Source organism: Zonotrichia albicollis, chromosome 17 (assembly GCF_047830755.1).
Source record: "Zonotrichia albicollis isolate bZonAlb1 chromosome 17, bZonAlb1.hap1, whole genome shotgun sequence".
NCBI classification, from domain to species: domain Eukaryota; kingdom Metazoa; phylum Chordata; class Aves; order Passeriformes; family Passerellidae; genus Zonotrichia; species Zonotrichia albicollis.
Genome location: NC_133835.1, coordinates 1,442,058 through 1,466,890, shown reverse-complemented (window position 1 = coordinate 1,466,890; position 24,833 = coordinate 1,442,058). Strand labels below are relative to the sequence as shown.

The 24,833-nt window shown below is 53.1% G+C and overlaps 1 protein-coding gene across 8 annotated transcripts in view; it reads left to right on the top strand.

Annotated features, from left to right (window-relative positions):
• The window catches only part of DLGAP4 (DLG associated protein 4), a 155,974-nt gene that overhangs the window by 115,981 nt on the left and 15,160 nt on the right, over positions 1–24,833 (top strand). The window contains exon 1 of one of the 8 annotated variants that reach the window (XM_074553680.1): positions 233–461. The exons of the other annotated variants lie outside the window; for them this stretch is intronic. Within the exon in view, the coding sequence (XP_074409781.1) occupies positions 431–461 (31 nt within the window). The 5' untranslated portion in view covers positions 233–430. Of the gene's footprint in view, positions 1–232; positions 462–24,833 lie in introns of those variants that run through there. 8 annotated transcript variants of the gene reach the window in all.

Sequence of the window (24,833 nt, the reverse complement as noted above, 5' to 3'; positions counted from 1 at the left end):
AGCGGCGCTGAGGCAGCGGCCGCCGCCGCCCGTGTCCCCTCTCGGTGCTGCCGGGGGTCCGGCCGCGTGTCCAGCGGGGCGGAGGGACCCGCGCGGCCGTGGGAGAGCGGCGGGGCGGGGCGGGCGCGGGGCGGGGCCGTGCCCGGCGCGGGGCGGTCCCGGGGCGGGGCGGCCGTTTAATGCGCGGCCCCGCCCGGGCGCGCGGCCGGAGCGGCGGGCGGGCGCGGTGAGTGCGGCGGCGGATCCGCGCGTCTCCTCCCTTCTCCAGCGGCGGCCGCACGAGCAGCCGGAGCGGCCCCGGACCGCGAGCGGCCCCGCCGGCGGCTCGTCCTCCTCTTCCTCCCCTCCGCGGGACCCAGGCCGGGCCGAGCGCCCTCGCCCCGCGCCCCCCCCGTCTCTCCGGTCCCCTCCGCCCCTCTTTGTGTCTCCCATGGCTTTGTGTCTGGAGCTCCTCAGGCAATGTGAGTGACCGCGCGAGCGGGGGGCCGAGCCGGGCCCTGCATGGCTGCGGGCGGGGGTGCCGCCCCCTCCCTCCCTCCTTCCCTCGCTGCTGCCGCTGCTCCGCCGCTTGCCGGGCCCGCCGCCCCTTCCGCTTCCCACGCGCGTCCCGGGCCTCCGTGGGAGCGCCGGGGCCGCCCCGCTGGGCTCCGGGCCGGGCTCCGGGGGCCGCTCCATCCTCCTCCTCCTACTCCCCCGCATGCCGCCTGCGCCGCGGGAGCCGGGCCGGGCGGGGGTGGGCGCTGCCCGCTGCCAGCCCCGCTGGAGCCGTCCCCGGGGCCGCGCGGGGTCAGGCCGGTGCCCGGCCCGGCGCTTCGGGCCCTCACGGAGGCTCCGGGTGCCGCGGGGAGGGAAGCGGCGCTTCACGAAATGGGTTCCCTGCCGGGGGACACGGGCCCTTTCTTTGGAGAGGCGTTCGGATTCTTCCTCGCCTGGAGAAGAAAAGGGAATTGTCTGGGCGAGGCACGGAGCTGAAGGCTGACATTTCGCAGCGCAGCGAGCTGGCACCTCCCGCCCAGAGCTGGCTCTGAAAAGTCTCTTTTTTTAGCCTGGGAGAACAGGTCCTGGCTGAAGGTACCTGGTGTGGCAGCCCAGGCTCACCCTGTGCAGGAGTTGAGGCTGAACCCCTGGGGATTTAACTGCAGGTGCAGCCCGGCTTTAGTGTGCTTTGCAGGACGGTGAGGATGTTGCGGTTGGTTGTGAGCAGTCAGTAGATGTAGCCCTTAATTTGTGCTCCAGTCTTGATTAAGAGGCTCAAAAAGGAGGATTGTTTGCAGGATGCTGTTGGTAGTGTTAATATCACTTATTCTACAAAGACCTTGACCCCAGGGTGGGCAGGAAATGTGGTTGAGAACGGAATTAGGACCTCTGAATCCTAGGCTGTAGCTTGTCACTTGGGAGAGGAAAAGAAGAAAAGGGAGGAAAAAAAAAACCCACAGCATGTGGCATTGAATCCTAAAATAAATTCCAATCATGTGGGATGATAACAAGCCAGATTGCCAAGTCGTGTAAGTTGGCAGACTTGATTCCAGAGGGTCCAAATTACTTTGCTGGTAATTGCTCTTCCAACAGGCATTTGGTGCTATGAAGTTGCATGTGCTTGAAGGCATGGAGAAAAGTGTAACTATTGATCAAATTCAGTCTCTTTGACTTTCAGATAAGTATTGATGTGTGTCTGCACCCAGATACTTGAAGGAGGGTTATCTGCAGAATTTGTCTGTTGTTGGCAGGTGTGGAAAACCTAAAACCTCATCTTTAAGGTGCAAACACCAAACTGCCACATGCTGATTTTGCATCTGGCTTGCTACTTCATCCCACTTCTGTCATGGCAGTGTAACTTTGGGGTGCAGCTGAGGGCCCCAGGCTCTGGGGAAGTGCTGGAGTGTAACTACTGTGCATTATGCCAGCGTGGAAAGGACAAGGAGACCCTGGGTAGCAAAGGTGATAAGGGAAGTGTGGGCTGTCTGTCTGTACGGTCCAGTGGGATCAGCAAAGCACAGTGTGCTGGGAGCCCCACAGGTCCTGTGTGGAGATGTAGCCGTGTCCCAGCACACGTTGTCAGCTTGTTTTGCTCACAGATCTGTGTGTCAGTGGTCGGGTGCTTGATCTGTGTGTGCACTTTGGGTTTGTGGACACTTCTGAGTGCTCAGCTCAAGGTTATTCTGCTGCCCCAGCTGATGCACGGGAGACCTGCTGCTCTGTGAGCGCGTTCCTGGCCGTGCGTGCTGCCAGAGCAAGAGAAATGTGAAAGCTTTCATGGGTAACTAATGACAGCCAGGCATTTACAAACAGCTGTGTGTCAGCTCTTGTCTCCTGTATGGATTTTCTTGTTGTTTGAGCCCAGACTGGGATGGTCTGGAGTGAGCTGGTCACTGGATTGTGTGAAAGTCACCGTGATACTTTAATTTTTCTCATAACCCACTTCGTGCACACCTGCAGAGCCAGGGTACAGCAGAGCCTGGATGTGCCTCTTCAGCTGATACTCTTGCTCTGTGCAACCTGCACAACAGCCTCAAATATTTTTTAATGGATTGAGGAGGTATAATTGGATTCAGAGCAGTGCAAGTTACAGGGACATATGTGAGTTGGAAGGATTAAGGCTGTGCAGGCGGGTGGCCTTGTTCAAGAAAAATCCCCTGTAATTTCTGCAGTGAAAAGTTGTCAGTGTGTTTTCTATCAGAGCAGATTTAAAAGGGAGGGGAGCAGTGCTAAGTATGATTGCTGTTTGCTGTGAAAGGCGATTAGAGTTCAGGCCTTGGATGAAGTTCTGTGAGGGCTGGAATTGGGAATTTGGGTCTCTCCAGAAGCTCATGGAAAAATGAGTTTCTTTCCCTTCTCCCCTGGTCTCCCACCTGGTCAGAAGAAGTGGGGTGCAGAATGACACCAGGGTTTAGCATAAGCTGCCTTTAAACAGGCAATAGTTAAACTATTTGCAGATGGGCCAGTTTAGGAGAGGAGAAAATATTCAGAAATTCTGTCCACTTCAATTTGTCTTGCAGAATTAATTAATTGCTGGCCCTTTGGTGCAGATCGGTGCATTAAGTATCAACCTTCTGTCCCCTGGAGAAGCAAGAGGAAACAACTTCTGCTCTGCTAGGGTCTGCCTGGTGAATGCAAAAGGCACCATTGCAAAAGTATTTGTGATTTTCACTGAAAACAGCCAGGTAAGTGCTCAGATCTGTCTGCCCACACGAGTCTGGTCTCTAATTATATGGGCAGCATTAGGTAGGCCAGTCCCAGTGTTGCCATAGCCCAGTGAGGCTGCTGGTCTGCTGTCACAGAAGGTGACAAGCATTGCTAGGGGAGTTAATGGTCCCCCAAACTGGAGACTGCTGCATTTCTGTAGAGGACAGGGCTGTGGGTTATGCACTGCCAGGCCTCTTCCCAAATTTCTGTACATCTACATCTCTCCTCCTTCCTTCCTCCTTAGCCTTGCAGTGTGAATTGCCAGTACATGCACCTGCTGGCACACAGGCAGGGTGCTTGATGCCTGCACAGGTGCTGCAGCATCCCCTGAGCACACAGTGCATGCAGAACTGGGTTATCCCCTCTGCTCTGCAGGGTCTAGAGGGGTGGAGTTTCTCAGTTTCTCTGGGAGCACCAAGAGCATAAAACCAGGCTCTAAGGAGACTCACCCGAGCCAGGCTGTAGCTTGGTGCATCAGACAACAGTACTTGAAAAGGAATGTGCGTAAGTTTTAAACCTTAGCACTGGTATTTACATCAAGGGTGTGTTGACAGTCAGCCTTGTGTATCCCATTTAGTGCTCTTCATTAAGACATCCAGGTTTCACTGCAGTGAAAATCTTTTCACTGTGGTGGCATCTTTTCTGAACCTAGTTCCAAGAGATCAAAGCTTAAGCTGCTGTTTTGTCTCTCCAGTTTGAAGTTTGACCAAGAAACTTGAGTGGTGAATGTTTCAAAGATAAATTCTTACCTGTAGTGCTGGTCTGTCAGAGCTGGAATTAAAGTGGAGATCAGAAGTTGCTTATGCCTTTCTGCTGATGCACTGTCACAGTGCAAGGTGATGTTTGATGAAAGCTATTTAAGAGTTCATAAAAGGGAATTTTTATTACAAGTTCTCTTCATAAGATTAGTCAAACTTCTAAGTATTATTTGTCTTGTTTTGTTTCTATTCTGGGAGTGGTTAAGACCTACCTGAACAGGGCCCAGCCAGGCATCTGCTGTGTGCAGGAGGGATCTCCAAGCCTAAACTTCATACCCAGAGTAGGCTTATCTAGAGCTGCATTGAATTAGAAGTTAAAATTCAGAGGTTGAAGTGTGAATGCTGCATCCCTCTTAGGCCTTACACATAAGTCAGGTACCTGTCTCTGAGGCCAGAGAAGGTGTCCCAGAGCTGCTGTGGGGCTGTCCCTGAGGGAGTGCCTGGGCCCTGCTGCAGGCCCTCGTTAGGAGCTGTGTCCGTGCTTGGCTGCCAGCCTGGTCCGTGCTGCCCTGTGGAGAACAATGTGTGCAGGACAGCTCATGGCCCTGCCAGGGCGCTCAGGGCACGGCAGGGGCTGCTTTGTTGGGGGCCCTCCTTTCCCTTGATTGAACCCTGAGGCTTTCCAGTCCCTCAGCGTGCCCCAAACATGGGGTTACAGCATTTCTGTGCAGGAGCTCTTCCAGGCTTTGGTGTGCTCCATTGAGCAGCTCCCAGTCTGAGCTGCCCCTCCAGCAGCAGGCCCAGACTGGGAATTCTGGCTTTGAGCACAGTAAGCTCCCTGGCAGTGCAGGACTGCTGTGATGCCCAGCCTTGTACTGCCTGGGCTGGTGCTTTCCTGGGGAGAGGGTGGCTTTGGGGAGGTGGATACTGGTGGAATGGAGCTGGAAAACTTCTCCCAGTGCCTGAAACAGTGTTTAGTCTGATCCCTTGGAAGTACAAGGGTGTTGGACAGTGCTTGCACCTCCTGAGCTCCTGGTTCTGGACAAAGCAGCTACTTTATTTCCAAAGTATTGGGTTTCGGTGATGCTTAGATTTGCAGCGTGCCAAGCGCCAGGCCTTGAGCAGGGAATCCTGGATGCTGGGAAGCAGAGCCCTGCTCACCAGCAGCCTGTTGCCTTGGCCACGGTGCTGCTGCTGTTGGCCTTTGTTCTTGGCACAGGCTCAGTGTCAGCGTTGCTGTCACCCTGCAATCTCCTCGCTGCTGCACGACCAGCAGCGTGGTGCCACACATTAACTTTTATCGCTGCTCCTTTGAGGGCCCTGCTGGAGATGAGTGCTGCAGAGCACCCAGGTGCTGAGGGGACGCTGCCAGAGCAGCCCTCCGGGCCCTGCTCCCTCCCAGGAGCTGTTCTCACACCAGGCTGGCTGGGGGATCAGCGCTTTGGGGAGGGCAGCCAAAAGGCCTGCTGGAGCTGTGGCTGCTGTCACCCTGCTCTGGTGGCTGCTGCTGGCTGTCCCAGCTGTGTGAGGCTTTGCCCAGCTCTGACACATTCCATCTGTCACACCAGGGCTCTGTGTGTGCCCAGCCAGGAGGGATCCCTGCCTTTTGGCATCTGTGGGATGCTTTAATTCCTCTTTGTAGTGCATCAAGACTGATGAAATGTGCAGGTTAAGAGATACAAGAGAACATCTTCCGTGGTGTCCTCAGGGCAGCAACCAGCCGCTGCTCCCACAGGCAGCCAGCAACAGGATGAGAGGACACTGTCCTTAAGCTGCTTAGGTTGGACATTAGGAGGAATTTCCTCACAGAAAGGGTGGTCAGGCACTGGCGCAGGGACATGGTGGAGTCCCCTTCCCTGGAGGTGTGCAGGGAAGGACTGGCTGTGGCACTGGGTGCTCTGGGCCGGTGACAAGGTGAGGACAGGTCTCAGAGGTGTTTTCCAGCCCGAGTGATTCAGTGACAGCAGGAGCCGCCCGGGAGCCGGAGCTGGGAGATGCCCGGTGCCTGCTGGCGAGACGGGCCCAGGGCGGATTTCGCACGGGGGCGATGTGCTGCTCCGGGGGCCGCAGCGGGAGTGGCCGGGGAAGGGTCCCGGGGCCGGGGGATCCCGCTCGGCCCCGGGCGCTGCCCTGCCCCGGCCGCCGCCGGGCGCGCTTTGCGGCCGCCGCGCTTTGCAGCAGGGCCGTAGGGCGAGCTGAGCGCCGGCCGGGCCGCGCCGCTGCTGGGGCGCTGCCCGCGGGGCACAGCGGGGCCGGGTGAGCTCCGAGTGCCGCTCCGAGAGCGCTCTGTGCTGTGTCAGTGCGCAGGGACACGGCCCCAGGCTGTCACCCCGCTGTCCAGGGAAGGGAATGGGGCAGCCGGGAGAGGAGGGGCTCAGGGCTCGGTTTAGTTGACAGGATGATTGTTCGGTCACAGGCTGAACTCAGTCTCAGAGGAGGCGGCTCAGGGGCCTCGGTCCTGGTTTAGTTAACAGGATGATGTTCGGTCACAGGCTGGACTTAGTCTCAGGGGTCTTTTCCAGTCTCATTGATTCTGTACCGGTGTGCTTTCCAAGGGGATGGAGGCGCTGTCCTTTCCCTCGGACAGCAGTGCCCGGCTGGCACCGTGTGCAGTGCCCACTGTGGCACAGCAAAGCAGAGCCCAGGCTCAGGAGCCTGCCTGAATGGAGCAGAAGCAGGCCAGCCATCGCTGCTGGTGGCAGCAGTAACTTTGAAGCACTGTTTGCCTGCTCCTGGCAGTGCTATTTGTGCGCTTACCTTTGATTTATATTTTTTTTGAACGGCTCTGAATATCTTGGGTGTTGGGGGAGGCAGCTCTAAAAATAACTTTAGAGGCTGGTTATTTCCAAAGCCATTCTTTCTGCTTCTGCCTGTTTCTTTCCCTTCTGTAGCTGATGGATTTTTCTACTGCTGCAAGGCCTGGTTCACAGAGGAAATCATGTTTTTTGCTCTGTGCTAGTTCTTGCTCTGTTAGCAAACATGCTCTGGGTGTGGGTGATGGTGTGTGCAGGCAGCAGGTGCATGTGATTGCAGATCTGGGTGAAGGAGCTGGTAAAGCAGGAACACGGGGTCTAGAATATACTAAAACATGAATCCAAACCTTTTGAAGGGTTTTCACCATTTGGAAATTGGAGCCACTCAGGTGCAGCTCTGCAGAAGCCGTGTGCCAAAAGCCGTGCTTGAACCAGCTGTGTTCAGAGGTGGCAGTGGCTTGAGGAAGTCCCATTGTCCCATTTCTCAGGTGTGTGCCATAGGATGGCTCATTTTTAATGGTGAATCCCAGCAAGAGCCCCTGTCACTGTTAGTGCCTTACCTCAGGTTCTGCTGCTGCATGGGAAATAACCTCACCTGACAGATGCAGGGGCTGGTACAAAGGTTATGTACAAAGACTCACTTGAATGGATTAGGACCAAAAACTGCTTCTGCAGAAATTGTTGAGGGCACCTGTTAAATCTAATTTGTCCTAATTCTTATGGTGCTTTTCAGCATCTTTTTTTTTTTTTCTAAGTGACTCTGTTTTGGGCAGCTGTGCCTCTTATCACAGAGCAGCTGCCAAGCAGATTGCTGCTCCTGCCTCCTCGTGCAATGAGGGTGCCAGGACCAGAGACCTGTGTGCTCTGCCTGCCCTGGCAGCATTGCATGCCTCGCTTTCCCATGGAATTGCAGGAGAGGAGCACAACAGGGCTGCTCCCAGGAGCTGTGGGAGGCAGCGTTTCCCATGCAGGTTTGACCTCCAGTGTGCACAGAGTTGCTGTGCTCCTGTGGCTTTGTTGGCTGCTCTCTCCTTGCTCTGGGTGCCCTGACTTTGTGCTGTGCCTCACACCTTCAAGCTTCCTTTCTTGGGAAGTTTGTGCTCAGCTTGTTCCCTCCTGCTGCAGCTTTTAGGCTTGGTTGAGAAAAGAAAACTCTGGTGAGTGTGCGGCATGTCACTGGTGTTTAATGGGCTGAATGCATGGCCACAGTTTAGGTGCCTCAGGCTGAGGGCCTGACTGTGGAACACTCCAAGCAGCTGCTCTCCCTGGGGAATTCCTAGAGCTGTGTGTTGGTTCTGGCCACTCTGGAGCAGTGGAGCAGCTGCCTGATCTGTGGGACTGCAGCGAGTGCCTCCTGACCAACCTGCGCCGATCAGCTGGAGTCAGACTTGGCACTGTCATGGTGCTGCTGGCTCTGCCTGAGATGGCTCCTGTGTGTCTCTCATTTGGAGGTTGAAAATAAATCAGAATAGATATTTAGAGGGCCCAGATCTTGTTCATGTCATCCATTCCAAACCCGGAGTGTGTTTCATCCCTGAGGGTGGAGCCTTGGCTGGCTGAGTCACTGTGCATTGGCGGCCTGGGCTGGGATTCTTTTGTGTGTGCCCCCGCACACGTGTGTGTGCTGATTGTGGAGGCTGAAAGCACCTCAGCTTGGGTGCTCTGCTCGAGCTCAAGGGCTGAGCAGGCTCCAGTGGAGAGGAGAACTCAACAGAGGGGAGCTGAAAAGTGATCTCTTGGATCCAGGCGTTCTGTGGACCTGGGGATGCAGCTAGTGGTATCCTGGTTTCCTGGTGTAGAAAGGATTTTACATATAGATATGGTTTGGGGTTCACCTAGCAAGCTAAAAGCAAGCTTTTTATTGTTACAGCCATGTCTTTTTTATAAGCTTCTCTTATTTCTGCTCATTACTATGGTTCCAGCCACAAAAGAGCTTTCTTGTTCTAATTGGCCTCCTCCTGTTTCAATTCAGTTGTGTTGCTGTGTCACCATGGAGACAGTCGTGATGTCACGAGATGTGGCATCACTGAGAAGTGGCTGGGAGGCAGTGGCTCATGTTCTCCCTCACCCCATCCATCCCAGTAATCAATAGCTGGAGCAGAAAGCAGAACAGCTCAATAGACTTCAGAGAAGATATGGAGCTTTGAAATGAGCCTGAATTACAGCTGTGATTTCAAGGCTGTTACCAGAGTGGTGGTGGCAGAAAAGATCTCATATACTCTCCTTCTCAAAACTGTCTCCATCTCCTCATGTGTTGTTGAGCTCGCTTAAATTAACACCAGGAAGCCCCAGATGTCCAGCAGTTGCTGTGCTGTGGGCCCTGCTGTCAAATGCTTGTGGTGCTACAAACCCAGGCCCCCACTGGCTCACATCCTGGGCATGGTGCTGCTGGGCTGGGGACAGGTACACCGAGCTGTGTCAGCTCTGACAGCAGTCAGAAAAGCTGGTGTTGCACCAGGGTGTGACTTGGAAGAGCTTTTTTGGGGCCTCCTGCCTTTGCAGCACTCCTGAGGCAGCTGTGTCTTGTGTGAAAACTCACCCATGGGGTGAGCTGGGTGGTGAGAGCAGGAGAGCCAGCACAGTCTGTGGGAGCTCAGCAGAGACAGGGGTTAGCAGAGAACTGGACTTGTTTCATGGCTTAATTCCACTCTGCCAAAACCAGGGCAACTTCCTGTTTCCTCAAATACCCTGATTTGTCACCAAAACACTGTGAGGGTGTATTCTGCCCTGTACAGTCTTTGCTGTGCATTTGTCTTCAGCTTTATCTTGTTTGAACTGTTTTGTAAGGAGTCTGGTTGAGAGCATGGCACGGTGTACTCGATCCTGTGCCTTGAGCTGTAATAGCCTACTCAAATATTAACTAACTTCCTCCTGATTAATGGGAGGCAGGCTGGTGTCAGTGCTGGCCTGGCAAGCAGGGAGCTGATGCTTTCCAGTTATCTCTTGGTTTTGTTAGAGGGCTTTGTCATACAAAGAAGCACAACACACAGAAGCTTGTTACCTGTAACTGTTCTGTTTGTAATGTCTGATATTGGGGGATGCACAAGCAGATTTCCCCTGTTTGTGGGGTGTCTCTGGGTGAGATTGGGGTGCTGTGTGCTGGTCCCACTGCTCAGCAGGGACCTGTGCATGGCACCTGCACAGTTTGGCTGGGGCTGCTCCAGGTTGTCATGTCTCAGGGTTGACACTTCCTTGGCAAGTCTATCAGCTCCCTTGGGCTTTGCTTGCTTTAAGCAACCTTGTATTCAGGCGGAAAGGACAGAACTTTGTGTAATGTGGAAGCTCAAACATGTTGACTTCTTCAGTGTGAGAGAAATTTTTGGCTGTTTTCCTGAAAAGATCAGAACTGTTTTCCAGCAGCTCTGCTGACAGACTCATCCTTATATTTTTTTTTTCTAATTTTTCTTCTGGGTTGCTGGGTCTTCAGGATGAAAGGCTACAGCAGCTCTTAGCATGAAGACAAAGGGGTTTTTTTACCTTGTCTGTTCCCCTGAAACATTTGATACATGTCCTGTTTAGGGGAAAAATGACTGAAAGGCCAGTTGCACTTGAATCATATTCATTTTATGATTAATATTAATATTGTATTATTTTACACTGCTGCTGTTTTTAAAGTAGCTGTTGTCTGGCTAAAGATGCTAAAATCTGCTTTTTAACCAGCACTGCTTAGAAAAACAGAGGGCAGGAGATGTTTTCATTCTCTCCTGACTCTGGTCACATCTGTCCTGGTGGCTGCAAGGCCGGTCCAAGGCTGCTTGACTCTGCCTTCCAGCACTCAGGTTCCTGTAGAGGAGAAAACAACTGCCTGAAGGTCTGGGATTGACATTGTTTGTGGCTGCAGTGGGCAGACAGAGGCTGTTCAGGAAAGGAGTTAAAATCTCACCTTCAAACTGTGCATGCTTTGTAGGTTTAGCTATATTGTAGCATATTTAATATTTTCAGTGTGTGTAGTGAACTACAGCCACAGGGAAGGGTGATGAAGTTTCCCTTAGTACAGCAAAACAAGAACTTCCCAAGTATTTGGAGATTTCCATGAAAGGCTATGAGTAGGTTGCTTCCTGGAAGAGTAGGTTGCTTCTGTCCTTACTCATGGGCTTGTTTAAACAGTTAACTCATCAAATTCCTGTATTACATGAGCAAGTCACTGTGAAATGGTTTATTCTCTCAGAATAGGGCTGTGTGGAGTTCCTCATCCCCCATAGAGGATTTGCTGTTATCTGCTTTTCCTTGCAGGGCTGCACAGAGCCCCCTGGGCTGCAGTGCAAGTGTTTTACCTTGCAAATGCATTGGGTGATGTCCCTGTGCCAAACCCCTTCCCTCAGGACCTGCAGGTTCCTCACACCCCTCAGCTGAGCTCAGTTGGCCTCTGAAAAAGGAATAGAAGGAAAGCCTGAGGTGCCAACTGAGTGCTTGAGAATGGGAACAGAATCATAAAACTTAATATTCTGTAAATTAATGTGGTGTTCTGCTGAGTTCTCTGAACTTCAGACCACTGTTCAAACCACTTTTAAAATGTCTTTGTAGAAGAGGGTCACCTGCAGGGTGGTAAACAGTGACTTGAAAGGCAAGAGTGAGTGGACACTGACAGTGTTTGCAGAATAGCTGCAAAAATATCCACAATACAGGGAAATGGTGTTCTTGCCTGAAAGATAAATTATTGAAAATTGCTACAAGTCTCTCTGGGTATCTTCCCAGCACTGAAGTTTCCTTCATTCCTGCAGCAGGAGCTGGTTCAGGGTTGTGACACTGAGTGCTTGTTCAGATTGCAAGTCAAGAGATTGCTTGTCTCCAGGTCCTGGCTTGTAGCAGGCATCAAATTGTTGTGTGTGATCTCTGATAAAGGCTGTGAAACCAGAGCTGCCTGATCCTGTTGCAGGCATGGCCTTGTGTACTCATATACAGGTGCTGGCTCCTGCAAGCATCACCCAGAGATGGAGGCTAACAAATATGGGTTTGTGCTCAAAGCAAACAGAAGCAGAGGCTGCAGAGCTGGCAGATGAGTAGAAAAGTGAAGTTACTGAATGTGTGGAAGCCTCAGGTTCCCGTGTGGACAAGCTGCCACACAGAGCAGGGCTTTTCCCTTGGTGTATTTTTGCCTCTTGGTAACTGGTCTGTGAGTGGTAAAAGTAAAGAGAGTCCTTCCTGCTTTTTCATTGTCTGTGCTTCTCTAAGCCCTCAGCAGAAGGAAGAAAGCTCAGTGAGCCAAGGTACCTGAGCCTGAGCCCAGAGTGGCCAAGGGTGGCACTTGGCTGCTTTTCAGCCTTAAAGATCTCCTTGTCCAGCCAGTGACAAACTTCAGGCTGTGAATCACTTGTGTGTCAGTAATATTTGCATATTTTAGGCAGATTTGCTGCACTGTGTGTTGTGCAACGCTGTGAGAAACTTTGGAGCTCGGAGGGAAGCACAGCTGGCAGTGCTGTCAGACACCTCTGTGCTCCTGGTGCTGAAAGCTGAGCTGACAGTTTAACTCTCTTTGGGCTGACTGGTGCTTAATCCTCTTGGCAGGATTGCCAGGAACTTGAGAATGGCTGGGAAGCTGGGAAGCCTGCACACCTGGCCACAGGGACAGGGCAGCCTGGGCCAGTGCAAGGTGTGTGGGATGGATGACCTGCAAGGTTCCTTCCAGCCAGATCTTCTGGGATTCTGAGTAAACTCCAGAAGCCATAGCCCTGTGCCCAGGTTTCCCAAGTCCTTTGAGGTTTTCCTGGAGAGGGGATGTGTTCTGGAGGGGGCTGGTCTGTGCTGGTTTGGGGATACCTGTGTGTGCACACCTGAGCTCAGTTGTTCTGCACCTTCTCTCTGTGCACTGAGCTTCGGGTTTCCAGCAGGTTTCTTTATTTGAAGGGGAGGTGGCTGCTGTTCAATTGGCCTCCTGTGCTGAGGTTCTCTGAGCCATCCATCTGTAGCACAGCTGATTCCTGCCAGAGCTGGCCCTGCTCTTGGACCATGGTTCTTCTGGCTGCCTGCATTTGGAGCTGGCCTTGTGTAACTCGTCGAGGTCCAGCGCACAGGCTCAGAGGGCTGCCAGTGGAGTTCTCTTGCTGGGAAGCACTGACTGCAGTTCTGAACTCTTGGTTGCTGTTTTCCTCCATCTCTAAGTGGGGAAGGTCAGAGTTGGGGTTTTCAAGTAGCTACAGTCAGAACTGTGGGAAGGAAATAGTCCAGCAGAGAGCTGCTGAAGGGGGAACTCTGCATGTTCTGCAGTGGAACTTGTGCATATGGGAACTCTGGTCTCTGCACGGTTTCTGCATGTTCCAGTAACTAAAAACTGAAGGTAGAACTCCTTTTTCCTCTTGCAGGTGAGATTTATTAACAAAATGTCTTAGCTGGCATTATGGTGAACTCTCACTGATAAGACAAGCAGGTGAATTTCCTTAGTGAGGAGTTTCTGATTGGGAGGTCTGATTTGTCTAGTATTGATAAAGCACAGAGCTTAACACCTCTGAACTGCTACCTGATATCCTGTTAGGCACCAAGGCATGAAAATCTGGGCCCATGTTCTCCTATGGGAAATGACTCTTCAAGTGCTGTGGTTCCAGCTCTGCAGCTGCTTTACAGGGTGTGCTGGTGCTGTGGTTGTTTCTGGTCTTGAGGGGCAGCAGGTGCTTGTTGCTCACCTTGGTGGGCTGCACAGAGATCCCCACAGTACTTACTGGCTGGAAGGGGAACAGGGATGGGTCATCTTAATGGAGGGAAACGTACACTTAGTAGTGGTTTGGGAGTTTTTGTGGTGTGCTCTCTCTCCAGAGTTTCAGGTTGAGCTTTCTTGTTTGCTCAGTTTGTCTTCTTGTTCCCTGGTACCCTCAGGGAGCCAGCAGGTCAACATCCCTCATGCAGGGGGATCCAGTGGGACATGGCAGGACAAAGTCTGGCTGAAGCCTGCCACAGCCAGGCTGAGAGCTTCCACACTGCAGGAGCAATTATTGTTCCTTGGCATTGCTCTTTGCACTTTATGGCTCTTACACCTAACAGTAACTGAGGATTGTCTGACCCTTGCAGAGAACATGCGGTGTATGGGGAAATCTAAATAACTGGAGGCTTTTGAAACTCCTGGCATCTGGTGTGCAAGAACCAAAGCCTAAAGCACAGTGCTTCATTCTGGCAGGGGCTGCTGAATCAAACCAGAAAGCTGTTCTCTGCTTGGATTCCTGAGAGCATTATTCCTCTGATAACAGCCTGGATGAGGAAGTGCAGGATCATTTGCTCACAAGAGCCCCTCTCTAGCTTTAGAAAGTGCTGTTGTGCCTGCCTCTATGTTCAGAGTGCTCCCTGTATTGAGGAGATGGGGCACAGGTGTCCTGGGGTGCAGCTGAAGGAAGAAAAGGCAGCCTGCTAAGGCAAGGCTTCCAGCCATCATGTGAATTTATACCCTGTTAAAATTTCCCCTAAATCATGTTTGTGCTACAAAATCACAGCAGAAGTGAGCAAAGAGAAAGCTCAGACTGAAGTCTGTAAGAAATTCCAGAGAGCTGTTAGTTAGAAGGGAGTGCTCAGTGTCCCAGTCCCTTCTTGGCCACTCCCTGAAATTCTGTGTGCAGATCTGTGCCTGCAGAACTGGTGTGCACTGGTGCCCCTGTGGGAGATTTACCAGCTTGGCCAAAACTCCCAGCAGAGTTGTATTGAGATGTTTCCTTCAGCCCTGCCATAGCACTGAACTGTGTCCCTGAGTTCTGAACAGGGAGCACATCTGAAACACTCCAGCTGAACAGTCCTGGGGGAGACCCTGTTGTGCCAGGCACATGTGCTGCCAGACAACAGCCTGAGAGGCTGTGCTGGATTTGGGATGTCATCCTGCCTTCCAGGACAGCTGGTGCTTAACCTAGTACTGATATTTGTATTGTAAATTGGGGCGTGCTTGGTTGGGTTCCAGACCTAGAGAAACGAGAAGGTACCTGGATGCTCTGTCCCTCATGAGTGGGATGTTAACAGAGCTCAGACCTGAGCCCCCATGGCCCCACAGTGGGGTGGGGCTGTGTGTCCATCTGGCACCTGGCTGTGGGCAGGGGCTGCTCAGCACTGAGGGAGTCAGGTGCAGGTGGGAGCAGAAGGGCCCTGGCTCTGCTGTGCCAGCTCTGCTGCTGTCCCTGTGCCTGTGACACTGTGCCAGTGCAGAGTGTAAGCACAGTTTTATGTTGTGTATTGTGCACCCTAATCCTGGGCTATATTTTCCATTTTTCCTTTGAGCTCAGCAGTTCTGGCTGCTATCCTCTGTCCATGGGTGCCATCACAGGAATGCTGGCTGTGTTACCTTGTGCAGAACACCTGTGTTGGTGCTGGAGCCCTGCCAGCACTGCCTGCCTGCCTGCTGGGAGCTGCCAGGGCAGAGACATCCTCCTGCAGCCAGGACGCTGTGCTGGCACCGGCTGTGGTGGCCTGCTGTGGCTGAGGTGACTCACTGCTGTCACACCCTGTCCCCACGGATAAGGCATTCCTGCTACAGGGAGAAAGAGGCCCAGCTTCCACCAGGCTCTAGAGCAGCTGAGTCAGATGTCTTGCCAATTAATGTAATTAGCAATTAGCTGAGGAAATACCTCCTGTAACTGTCTCCTCAGTTGTGTCTGTAAGTGGCCAGAGTAGGAGGGGACAGTCCTGTGGTACCCAAGGGAGGTGGCACCCCACAGATTCTCCCAGGCATGTTGCTGCAAAGCTGCTGACATTGCAGTCCATGGAAATTTCCTGGTGGAGATGATGCAAACTGCTGTGAGCTTGCAGTGAAATAACCCTGCAAGGGCTCTGCTGCTCCCACCAAGCCTACTCACATCCATGTTCCCACAATTAGATAACTGGCCACGCATCTGTTTACAAAGCAGTATCCAAAATAATGCGTTGCTGTTCTGTTTCCTCAGCTGGGCTCTGTGTCATGGTTACAGCTAAAGACTAGTATTGAATCTCTTGCTAAAAAGGGGTTGTTAGGTTTTTTTTCCTGTGGCTGCTTTAATGCAGAACTGTCTTCCCCATCTCAAGCCTTGGGCTTGTAGGTATGAAGCCTGTCTGCTGTCATCTCACAGGCATCCTGTGTCTGCTGCATGTCTGGGACAGGAATAGAAACACCCCTGAGGACAGGATTTGCTGGGGTGATGGTGCTGCTGGGGGCACCAGCCGTAGCATCTGGAGAATGGCCACTGTGGGAAGGGCTGGCAGAGCTGCTGTGCCTCCCTGAAAGGCCACAAGAGGCTGATCCCAGAGCAGCTGGCACCTGCAGTGGGTTTGGGATGCTCCTGGAGCAGGTGGAGCCCCACCCAGCAGCAGTGGGGCAGTGGCTGCTTTGGGCCCCACACGTTTCTGGGGTCCAGGATCTGCCAGCTCTTCACCAGCCCTGTGCCATTGGAAACAAGAGAAGTCAGATGTGAAAATTAATGCTCTTATTCATTGATGTCCCACTTCTTTACCTCCTTCAGTTTACCCTTAATTTATCTCCAAAAGCATTTGTGGCTGGTTTTGGCCTTGGAAAGGCTGTTGGATAAAGGGCTTTTTTTCACTCACTATCACAGAGTGACAGAGCTGAGAGCAGACTTGTTTAGGTGTATTGAGGAGGACAGTTATTCCTGCAGATAAGCTCCAAGTCTCCAATAGCCTGGGCTGCAGTGAGAGTTTAAGCCCTCTCTCTTTCCAGCACTGGACTTCTCCCTGCTGGATCAGCCTCTTGCTGACAGCAAGTTCACAGTGTTGGTGCTGTCTGGCTGCCAGAGCCCTACAGAGGAATTGTGTGGTGGAGTCATCCTGTTCCACTGACCTTCATCTTCAGTCAGTATCTGCTGTGCCTGTCTTGAGCCTTCTGACAGGGCCCAGATCCAAGAAATTTGACTGGGCAGCTCTTCCTCTGAGACTGGGCCTCTGCTGCATAAACAACCCCGATGTTTCCTTGAAAGTGCTTTCCAGGAAAATGTAGCAGCAGGGATACACTGGGTTTGTTTCCCAGTGTGCTGTCCCAGACATTAGAAGTGACCCCAAGTCCCTGTACAGGTGACACTGGGACCGCTGTGTGTGCTGAGGGTCCTGCCTGGATATGCTCTGTGCTCCCCCCTGCAGTGACAAGGGCAGAGCAGTGTCCTTCTGTCCTTCCATGTGCCCCCACTGTGGCTCCATGTTCTGGAGCATTTTGCCATAGTCTGATGGAGGATTCCTCCTGGCAAACAAACCTCTTGAGCAGGCAGTTTGTGACCTGCTCCTTGGTGCCACCCTCATATCCCACAAGCTCAGTGCTGCTCTGGGGCTCTGTTGGTGCTCACTCTTGAGTTATTTTTGGCTGGTGACTCTTGTTTCACGAGGCCACTTCAGGTGAAAGCACTTGCTGGACTGCCCCCAAGTAGCTGACACAGTCAGTCTGTCCTGGGAGGCCACAGGAGCTGTTCTCAGCAATGCCTTGGAGCTGAGCATAGCAGAGGCCGGGCTGGTGGCTGCCCTGGAAAGGCCTGCATCCCAAGATTGGCATCTCACTGTTCCTAGGAATGTCATCCTCCAGCTGGTCTGGGGGTTGGACAACTGGCATGACAAGGAGTGGCTGCTTGAATGCAGTAATGCATTCCAAGTCTAAAATTGTTCCCAGGCCAAGTGTGGGGAGATGGCCAAGTGGAGGAATAACTGCAGCCTTGGGCAATCTTTGCAGTTTGGCTGGGATTTTCAGAGAAGTGTAGAGATGGGATTTTTCCTGGAGAACTGATGGCACCATCTTTTCCTTGGTGTGTCAGCTCTTGGTAATCGGGTTTTAGAAATCTTAAGCTGGTTCTTTCCAAAACCATGTTGGCCTTGGTTGGGTGAGGAGGCGTCTGCAAGGAGCAGTTTGGTTTGTTGCTCCATCTGCCCTTGCAGGAGGAACTTGCCATGTGTGCTTTGGAGCAGGAGCTGCCTGGGACCTGGCTGGGAGCAGGGGAAGGGATGGGCATGGTTAGAGCATCACCAGCCTGCTGAACCTCTCAGTGCCTTCAAAGGCTGGCACACAGCTCTTGGGCAGGGTTGTACCTCTGCAGACCTGTAACCAAAGGCCCATAAATTCCTATCTGGAATGTCCCTTACTGATGTTTTCTGTTAAACTGAGTCCAGCAGATCACATATTTTTGCTGTGGCCCCACTGTGCTTCCTGGTTAGGTCACTTCAGAACTGACAAAGGGTTTGTTTGGAGCAGGGGCTTTGCATTCCTGAGAAGCTCAGTGCTCCTTGTGGTGCCTGCTGTGGGTGCAGGTGCCTCAGAGCACCTGAAGGTGCTGGGAGGGAGAGCTGAAGGTGAGCAGGAGGAGGGAGCATTGTGGATAGGCTTCTTTCAAGGCTGCTCTTGGTCTGTTCAGAGCTCCTTGGACTATGGAATAGCTGGGCTGGTGTGTTTTCCAGCAGGCTCTGGGAGACCAGGGGAGCACTGTTTTGTGGGAAGGTCCCATTGCTGTGCTTGAGCAAGGAGTGGCTTCTTCCAAAGACACCTCTGGTGTTAGCTGTCTCTTTCAGGAGCACCTTCAAAACATGATCTGTCTGGATCATTCTCATCATCTTCCTTAAACCACTCTAAATCACTTGTTACCTACCTGCCATTCACCCTCTACCATCCAGTGCTGAGCACTGATCAGGAAAAGCCAAAATGCCTCTCTTACCTGCTGGTTGGTACTTGGTGCTTACAGGTGAAGGGAGGAAGGAGAAAAGCTTCCTGGGAGGAAGCTTTGTGGAATATCCTGCAGAACACCCTGAGATTTCTGAAATTGGTGTGGATGATTTTTTATTTTGTAGCTGAAGTTACACAACTGCTAAGTTGAAAGGAGAGGAGATCACTCATTTAGAAACAGGAATAAATATAAGCAAGGTGGGAAATGAAGCCAAGAAGGCTTTTGGCAATAACTGCCAAGGCAGGAGAATGGTCTGTTCCCCGGTGAGCAGGTTCCTGAAAGCAGCAGGGAGTGCTCTGGTGACGTTTAATGCTGTTGCTGGAGGCTGGGCTTTACTGATAACCCTCCTTGGAAGGCCAGGGAGTCATTGTCACATCCTGAATTCCAGACAGGGGACAGGAGGGAGTAGGTCCCAGTGCCATGGGAACAGCATGACTAACCAGTGCCTTCAGCTGTATGGCCTGGAGCTGAGTCTGGTCCCTGGCTGTGCTGAGCAGAGCTGGGCTCTGGCCTCTCCCTTGTGCCCCTTTCCTGCAGAGTCTCAGATCCTCAGCATTCCTTCGTGGCAGGTTCTGCAGGCTGGAGGGGCTGGGCTGTGGGCAAACAGGTCCTGCACCCCTGAATCCACACTGCTACCCATACTTGTGGCTAAGTGGTGGTCTGGGCTCTGAACTTGAAAGCTTCTGGGGACTCTCGAGGCCTGTGAACCAGGAGTGTGGTGCTTTGGAGCCTGCAGGAAAAGCAGAGTGAGCTGTGAACTTGAGGACCTGGTGGTGCTGGGAGCTTTGTAGGTCACAGGTACTGGAGCCCCAGACAAGGCTCTGCATGCAGGCCTGGGGTCTGCTGTGTTCTCTGATTTCAGAGCTGGGGGTGCACAGTGGCTCTCTGGTCAGTCCTGCTCAATGCCTGAAATGAGGTGTTGCAGAAAGTGCTGGCTTTGCTCTGGATACCCCTCCCTTGGGGCACCCATTGTTCAGGGACTGCTTGTGATACTTGAAATTCTCAAGTACTCAGAGCTGGGCACTCTTGGCCTCTGGGAGAGCAGCGTGAGCTGTGGCACTGGGGACACACAGCTCTGCTCCTCTGTGTGCCTCTGTCACCAGGGAGGACAGCTCTGTGCTCTGCAGCTCTGTGGTTGGTTCAGGTGGGAGCCCTGGGCAATCCAAGCAATGAGCACAGCTTTCCAAAGCTTCCTAGCTCCTACCCAAAGGGAATAAAAGGTTGGAATATTTGTTTAATTGCCTGCTCTGAGTCTGAGGGCTTCCCTTCCTCTCCGGATCAGACCAGACTGTGCTGCAACAGCTGAACCACTGTCAAATTTAATGCTAATGGAGAGGGAGCAGCTTGCTACAGTCTTTTCTGTGCTTGTTCATGTGATTTTTTTTTTAATCTTATGGATAATGCCATGTTAAACAATGAAATAGAATATGGAGTAGCTTTCTCTAACATGCAAAGCTTGTCCTGTGCCTCAGCCAACAGAAGTTTCCCAGCAATTTTGACTTTGATTCTTCACCATTAGCATAATGTTGCCACATCTTGGTTTGTACATACTTAAGGGAGGAAATAGCTTCAACTGGATCTGGCTATTAAAGCCTCTTGATGATTGTAGCTTTGAAGATGGAAATCTTGGGTGCTGGCTGCCTGACAGCCACTGTCCAAGTGGAAAGAGTGTTGACTAAAGGCTGGAATTTTTCACTCTGAGTTGAGTCCAGCCTGATGCCTTCCCATGTCCCAGGTGCAGAGTTTGCTCAGTGCTGTCTCCTCAGCTGCTGACACGTCTGCTTTCCCTGGCCCCATGGCTACAGGGTGGGGTTTGTTTTCAGCTTGCAAAGAATCCCTCGTCATCTGGGTGTGGGGAGGGAGGGTTTTTATAATGTCCTGGGAAAACCACCTCTGCTGCTCCTCTGGTGGCATCACTAAATGCTTGTCCTTGCCTAAAACAGTGGAATATCTTTCCGTGAGCAAGGGAGAGCAGCAGATTTCCTGCATCAGGTAAAATTTGGGATACAGTAACTGAAAACGGTGATAAAAATCCTGATGCTGAACAAAGTGATGGAGAAATTAATTCTTACCTTGAGGGTGGTTTTGTTGGCAGTGGTGGGGGCAGTTTCTCAGGATTTTAGGTGGGCTGCAGGATTGTTGGTTACTTATGTTCTGGGGGATGCAGCAGTTCCCTGGGAGCCCCATTTGTGCTGGGGAGCTCAGTGATTGCTGCCATCAGCACAGGCCTGCTCCTGTTATCACACTCTGTGCTGACAAGCTGCTGGCTGCCATCAGTGTTTTCAGCACCCTCTTGGCCAGCTCTTCTGTGAACAGTGTTTAGTGGCACACTTGAAATGATGGTGACCCCTCCACCCTGCTTCCAGGACTGTCCATGAGTGGGGATGTGCCAATAATGCCTCAGCAGCTGGGCAGTGTTTGCAAAACCTTCCATGGACCCCACTGTGGGTTTGGTTGTCCCACAGCTTTGGGGGTGATTCTGCTGCAGGGGAGCAGCTCCAGGAGCTGTCACAAGGTCCTGGGGTTGGCTCCTGGTGGGCTGGGGAGGTGCCTGGGCTGAGAGGAGGCACTGGGGAGTCTCAGTGCTGTTCAGCCATGCTGGGCTGGCACTCTCACCCTTCTGAGATGGGATATTGCACCTGCTGTTGTGCTCCAGGTGCATCTCTGTGCCTGTGCATGGAGAGCTTGAGCTGTGTCTCCTGTGACACGTGAGCAGATGCTTGGGAGTGACTGGATTTGGGCTCCAGCAATCAGCATAACCTAAAATAGCTTGTTTCAACTGCTGAGCTCTGACACAGATAAGAAGAGATTGGGTTTGCCATGGTTTCCAGCCATTTCTGGCCATATGGATTTTGACTGGCTGTGACTTTGAGGAGGTGTGTTGAGATTCCCTGGACTTCTGCAGTGGCAGGGAAGTGAGTTAAAAGCATCCACATATGCCATCCTCCAAGGGATGTGGCAGTGCTTGAAGTGAAGAGATGGTGAAGGGAGAGGATATTTCTTGCAGTGCATCATGAGCTGGTGGAACTTACTTCTGCAGGAGATTCTAGAAACTGCTAGCTTGGAGAAAAACTAACAAGGGCTCCCTAACTGCACTAAACATGGATGATTAATGCTGATACCCTCGGTGCACTAGGAGTGGCTGCAGCACTGGGTGCATGGAGGATTTGCCATCATTCCTTACGTGCCTCCTCCCAAAACATCCCCTCCTCCCTGCAGCTTGCTGCTTTGCAGAGCAGCTGGAAACCATCCCACGTGGAGGAGGGATAGGGGAGCAGCCTGTGACCTGGTGGCACTGGCTAATTCCTGTCTGGTTCACATTTATGCCCTAATTCCATGTCTGTGCTGGATAACCCTGGGCAAACCTTGCAGAAAGGGCAGCATTAAACAGGGAGAGGGACACAGGGGCTGCTCACTGCTGTGGGACAGCAATCCTGTGGCACCCAGTTCCCCTGTCTGCCTGCTTCCATGGTCTGGCATGTCCTAGAGACACTCAAGCCTGCAGAGCCCAAAGCAGCCCAGACACAAAGCTCAGAGTGCAGCTGGCAGAGCAGACCCTGCAGCTCCAGGGTGACAGAATCAACATTTTGGGCCTGCCACTCAATGTTTAAAAGTGTTTAAAAGCAAGGAGGGATGGAGCCTGCCTGCAGTAAGTGCCACTCCTGGGAAATACTCTCTGGAATGCAATCTCTACATATCTCCAGCTGTGTTTTCCCTCTCCTGTTGTGCTGGCAGGTCCCTCTTGTCTCTGAGCTGCTGCTGTTAGAGCTGCCCTGGGCACTGTGTGCTTGAGTCCAATGGACACTCCTTGTGCTGCTGCTGAGCTTTATTTGCCACACCTGCATGAGATGCTGCAGGCACAGGACCCTGCATCAGGCAGGTGAAGTGGATGATGCTTCAGTGCACCAGCAGAAAGGATTGCTCTTGTTGTGCAGCACCTTTCAGCACAGCTTGTCTCACTGGCTGAGGGGCTTGTGGCTGGCACGTGGTCACTAAGCTGTGCTCCATGGAGGTCTGAAGTGGTCCTGGTGTCTCCTGGGAGTGGTGGGTGCTGAGCTGCTGGGCAGGCTCTGTGAGGGGCTGTGTGCCCCAGTCTGTCCAGTCCTGCATTCTCTTACCTGCAGGAAGGTCCCTGTGCCCTGTTCAGTGCCAGGGGTTGATGGAAGTGCCTGCTCTCCCTAGAAATGCTCTGTGGCATGGGTGGTTCAGAGGTGAGCCTGTGCAGATGTGTAGGCAGGGTGTCTGCAGGGCTTTCTTGCCCTCTGCAGAGGCAGGAAAGCAGCAGGGTGGGTTCTCTCTGTTCTCCCATGTTCCACTTGTGTGCACAGGAAAGTTCCAACCCCTCCATCCTGGTGTCCCCGCTGCTGCAGCCAGGGAGCTGCTCCCTCCCCCTGTGCTGCCAGGGCTCAGGGCAGGGGCAGAGCCCCCTGGAGCTGGGAGTGAGGAGGCTCTGCAGGGAGGAGGAGGAGGAGTCTGTAGCAGACAGGCTGTGGGTGATGCAGCAAGTCCTGGGTCTCACAACTTGGTGGCTCCTTAATACTGTGGGACCCCATTTCTGCATCCTCTGCACCAAGGCCAGCAGGGAGGAGTGGTGTGGCCTTAAAGCCCAGCTGGGCTCCTGTTTCTGGAGCTTTGTACTCCTACAAAACCTGCCATGAGATCAGAATTCCTGTGGCCCTGCCCCAGGGCCTCTGCCCACCATGCTGTGCTGCAGGGTGCCCGTGTGCAGGTTGGGGAAGGGCTGTGCCTGGGCACCAAAACTGAGCTCCAGGCCTGCCTGGTGGGCTCCCAGCTCCTCTGGCAGCCCTGGCTGTGCTGGAGGAGTCACTGGTGACTCCCTTGTGCCCACCTGGCAGGACAGTGCAGGGTGCACAGCAGGAGTGTGGTGCTGATCAGAGATGCCAGGGCTCCCACTGGCTGTGCTGCTTCACCCCTTCAGTGTGAAAAGCCTCAGCCCTCATTAGTGAGGGTTTTGAGGGGATCAGCCCATCCTGAGGCCCAGCACAGAGCAGAGGAGCTGAACTGATGGAGCATCCCTTCAGCCCAGCTCCTCTGTGGGAGAGGTGTATGCCAGCACTAAAGGGGCACTGAGCTGGCAAGGCACCATCCCTGGGGCTCAGGGACCCATATCCCTGGGGATCAGGCACCCCCACCCAGAGATGCAGGCTGCTCCTCCTGGCACCAGCTCATGGCTTTTCCCCTCCCAGCTGGTGACTCCTTGAGGCAATGGTTGGGCCTGGGGGCCTTGCCAGTTGTTGATGGGTTCAGCCTGGGGCAGGGAGAGGCAGGGAATGCTCCTTTGGGTGCTGCCCTGGGCTGGCTGGGCTGGAGACCTGTCTGAGCCCTCAGGACAGAGGGGACACTTGCTGGATGTGTGGTTGGAGCAGGGTGGAGCTGCTCACCATGGCTTCAGCTTGCTTCAAACCCCCTGACATGGCTTTGGGGAGGGTGGGAAGCAATGCCAGTGTCTCCTGTGGCACACACAGCAGCCCCAGTGTCAGCTGCTGCAGCTGCCTTTGGGAGTGCCTGTGCAGCATCTGCTGTGTCCCTGCTGACTCTGCAGCAGGCCCTGCTGCCCAGATCTGCCAGGAGCCAGCACTGTGAGGTACCCTATTTTTAACCCCAGCATTCTTGGGGTGTGTCTTCTGTTGCTTCATGCTTCTTTTAAATTGCTGACCTTCTACAAGTGGCTTTTTTTTTGTAAAAAAGCAACCTGCTTTGCCTTTCCAGTGTGATAGTTCTCAGTATATCAGTGCTTATTATCATTTCTGTGCTCAGGAATTCCAAATTGGAGCATCTCCATGATGCTTAATGATTGAAAAATCCAAAGTCCCTCGTGGAAAGAGTTCACAGCCCTCAGCCTTTCTTTCTCTGGTGAAAGTTCCCTCCCGAAGCACAGGGATGGGTCTGTGGTTGGATCTGTGATTGGAGCTGGCTGCTGGGGCTCATGCAGCCCTGAGTGCCCCTGTGGCTGCCCAGCACCCCTGGGCACGCTGTGGGTGGCTCTGAGGGGAGCAGGGCTGCAGCTCTCACTGAGGGCATCTCAGAGAGCACAAATGGCTGTACTGAGCATTTTGTGCTTCATTTCTGCATGAGAGCTCTACTGTTGGCCTACAGACACAGCTGATGTTCAGAGAGAGCCTTTGCTTCTGACTGCAACATTTGAGAGCTGCTCCCTTGAGTTTGAAGTCCTTTCTGTGCAGATGTGTCCAGTTCCTTCACTGCAGTGATGCACAGGAACGTGCTGTACTTGGAGTGATGGAGTGCAGGGCAGTTCCTTTTTCCTGACACCAAGTACCAGAAGGACACATGGATGATAAAATACTGTGCTGCAGCAGAGCCTTTGGGGTGTGCAGGGCGACCTGAGCAGGAGCAGGGCTAACAAACCTCTCCCAGCCATGGCCGTGTGCTCCTGCAGCAGCACCTGGGGGTGCATCCCAGGGCAGCCAGGACCTTGGCACAGGGGTGCCAGTGCTGGGACAGCCTCTCTGCCTGCTCAGGGGGGGCTTGCTTAGGCCCTTTGCTTAAAGCTAAGAACTTATTTCTCTGTGTAACAAAATGCCAGCTTGCTGAAAGGCAGTGTGCCAGCCTGGTACCAGCTGTACCAGGCA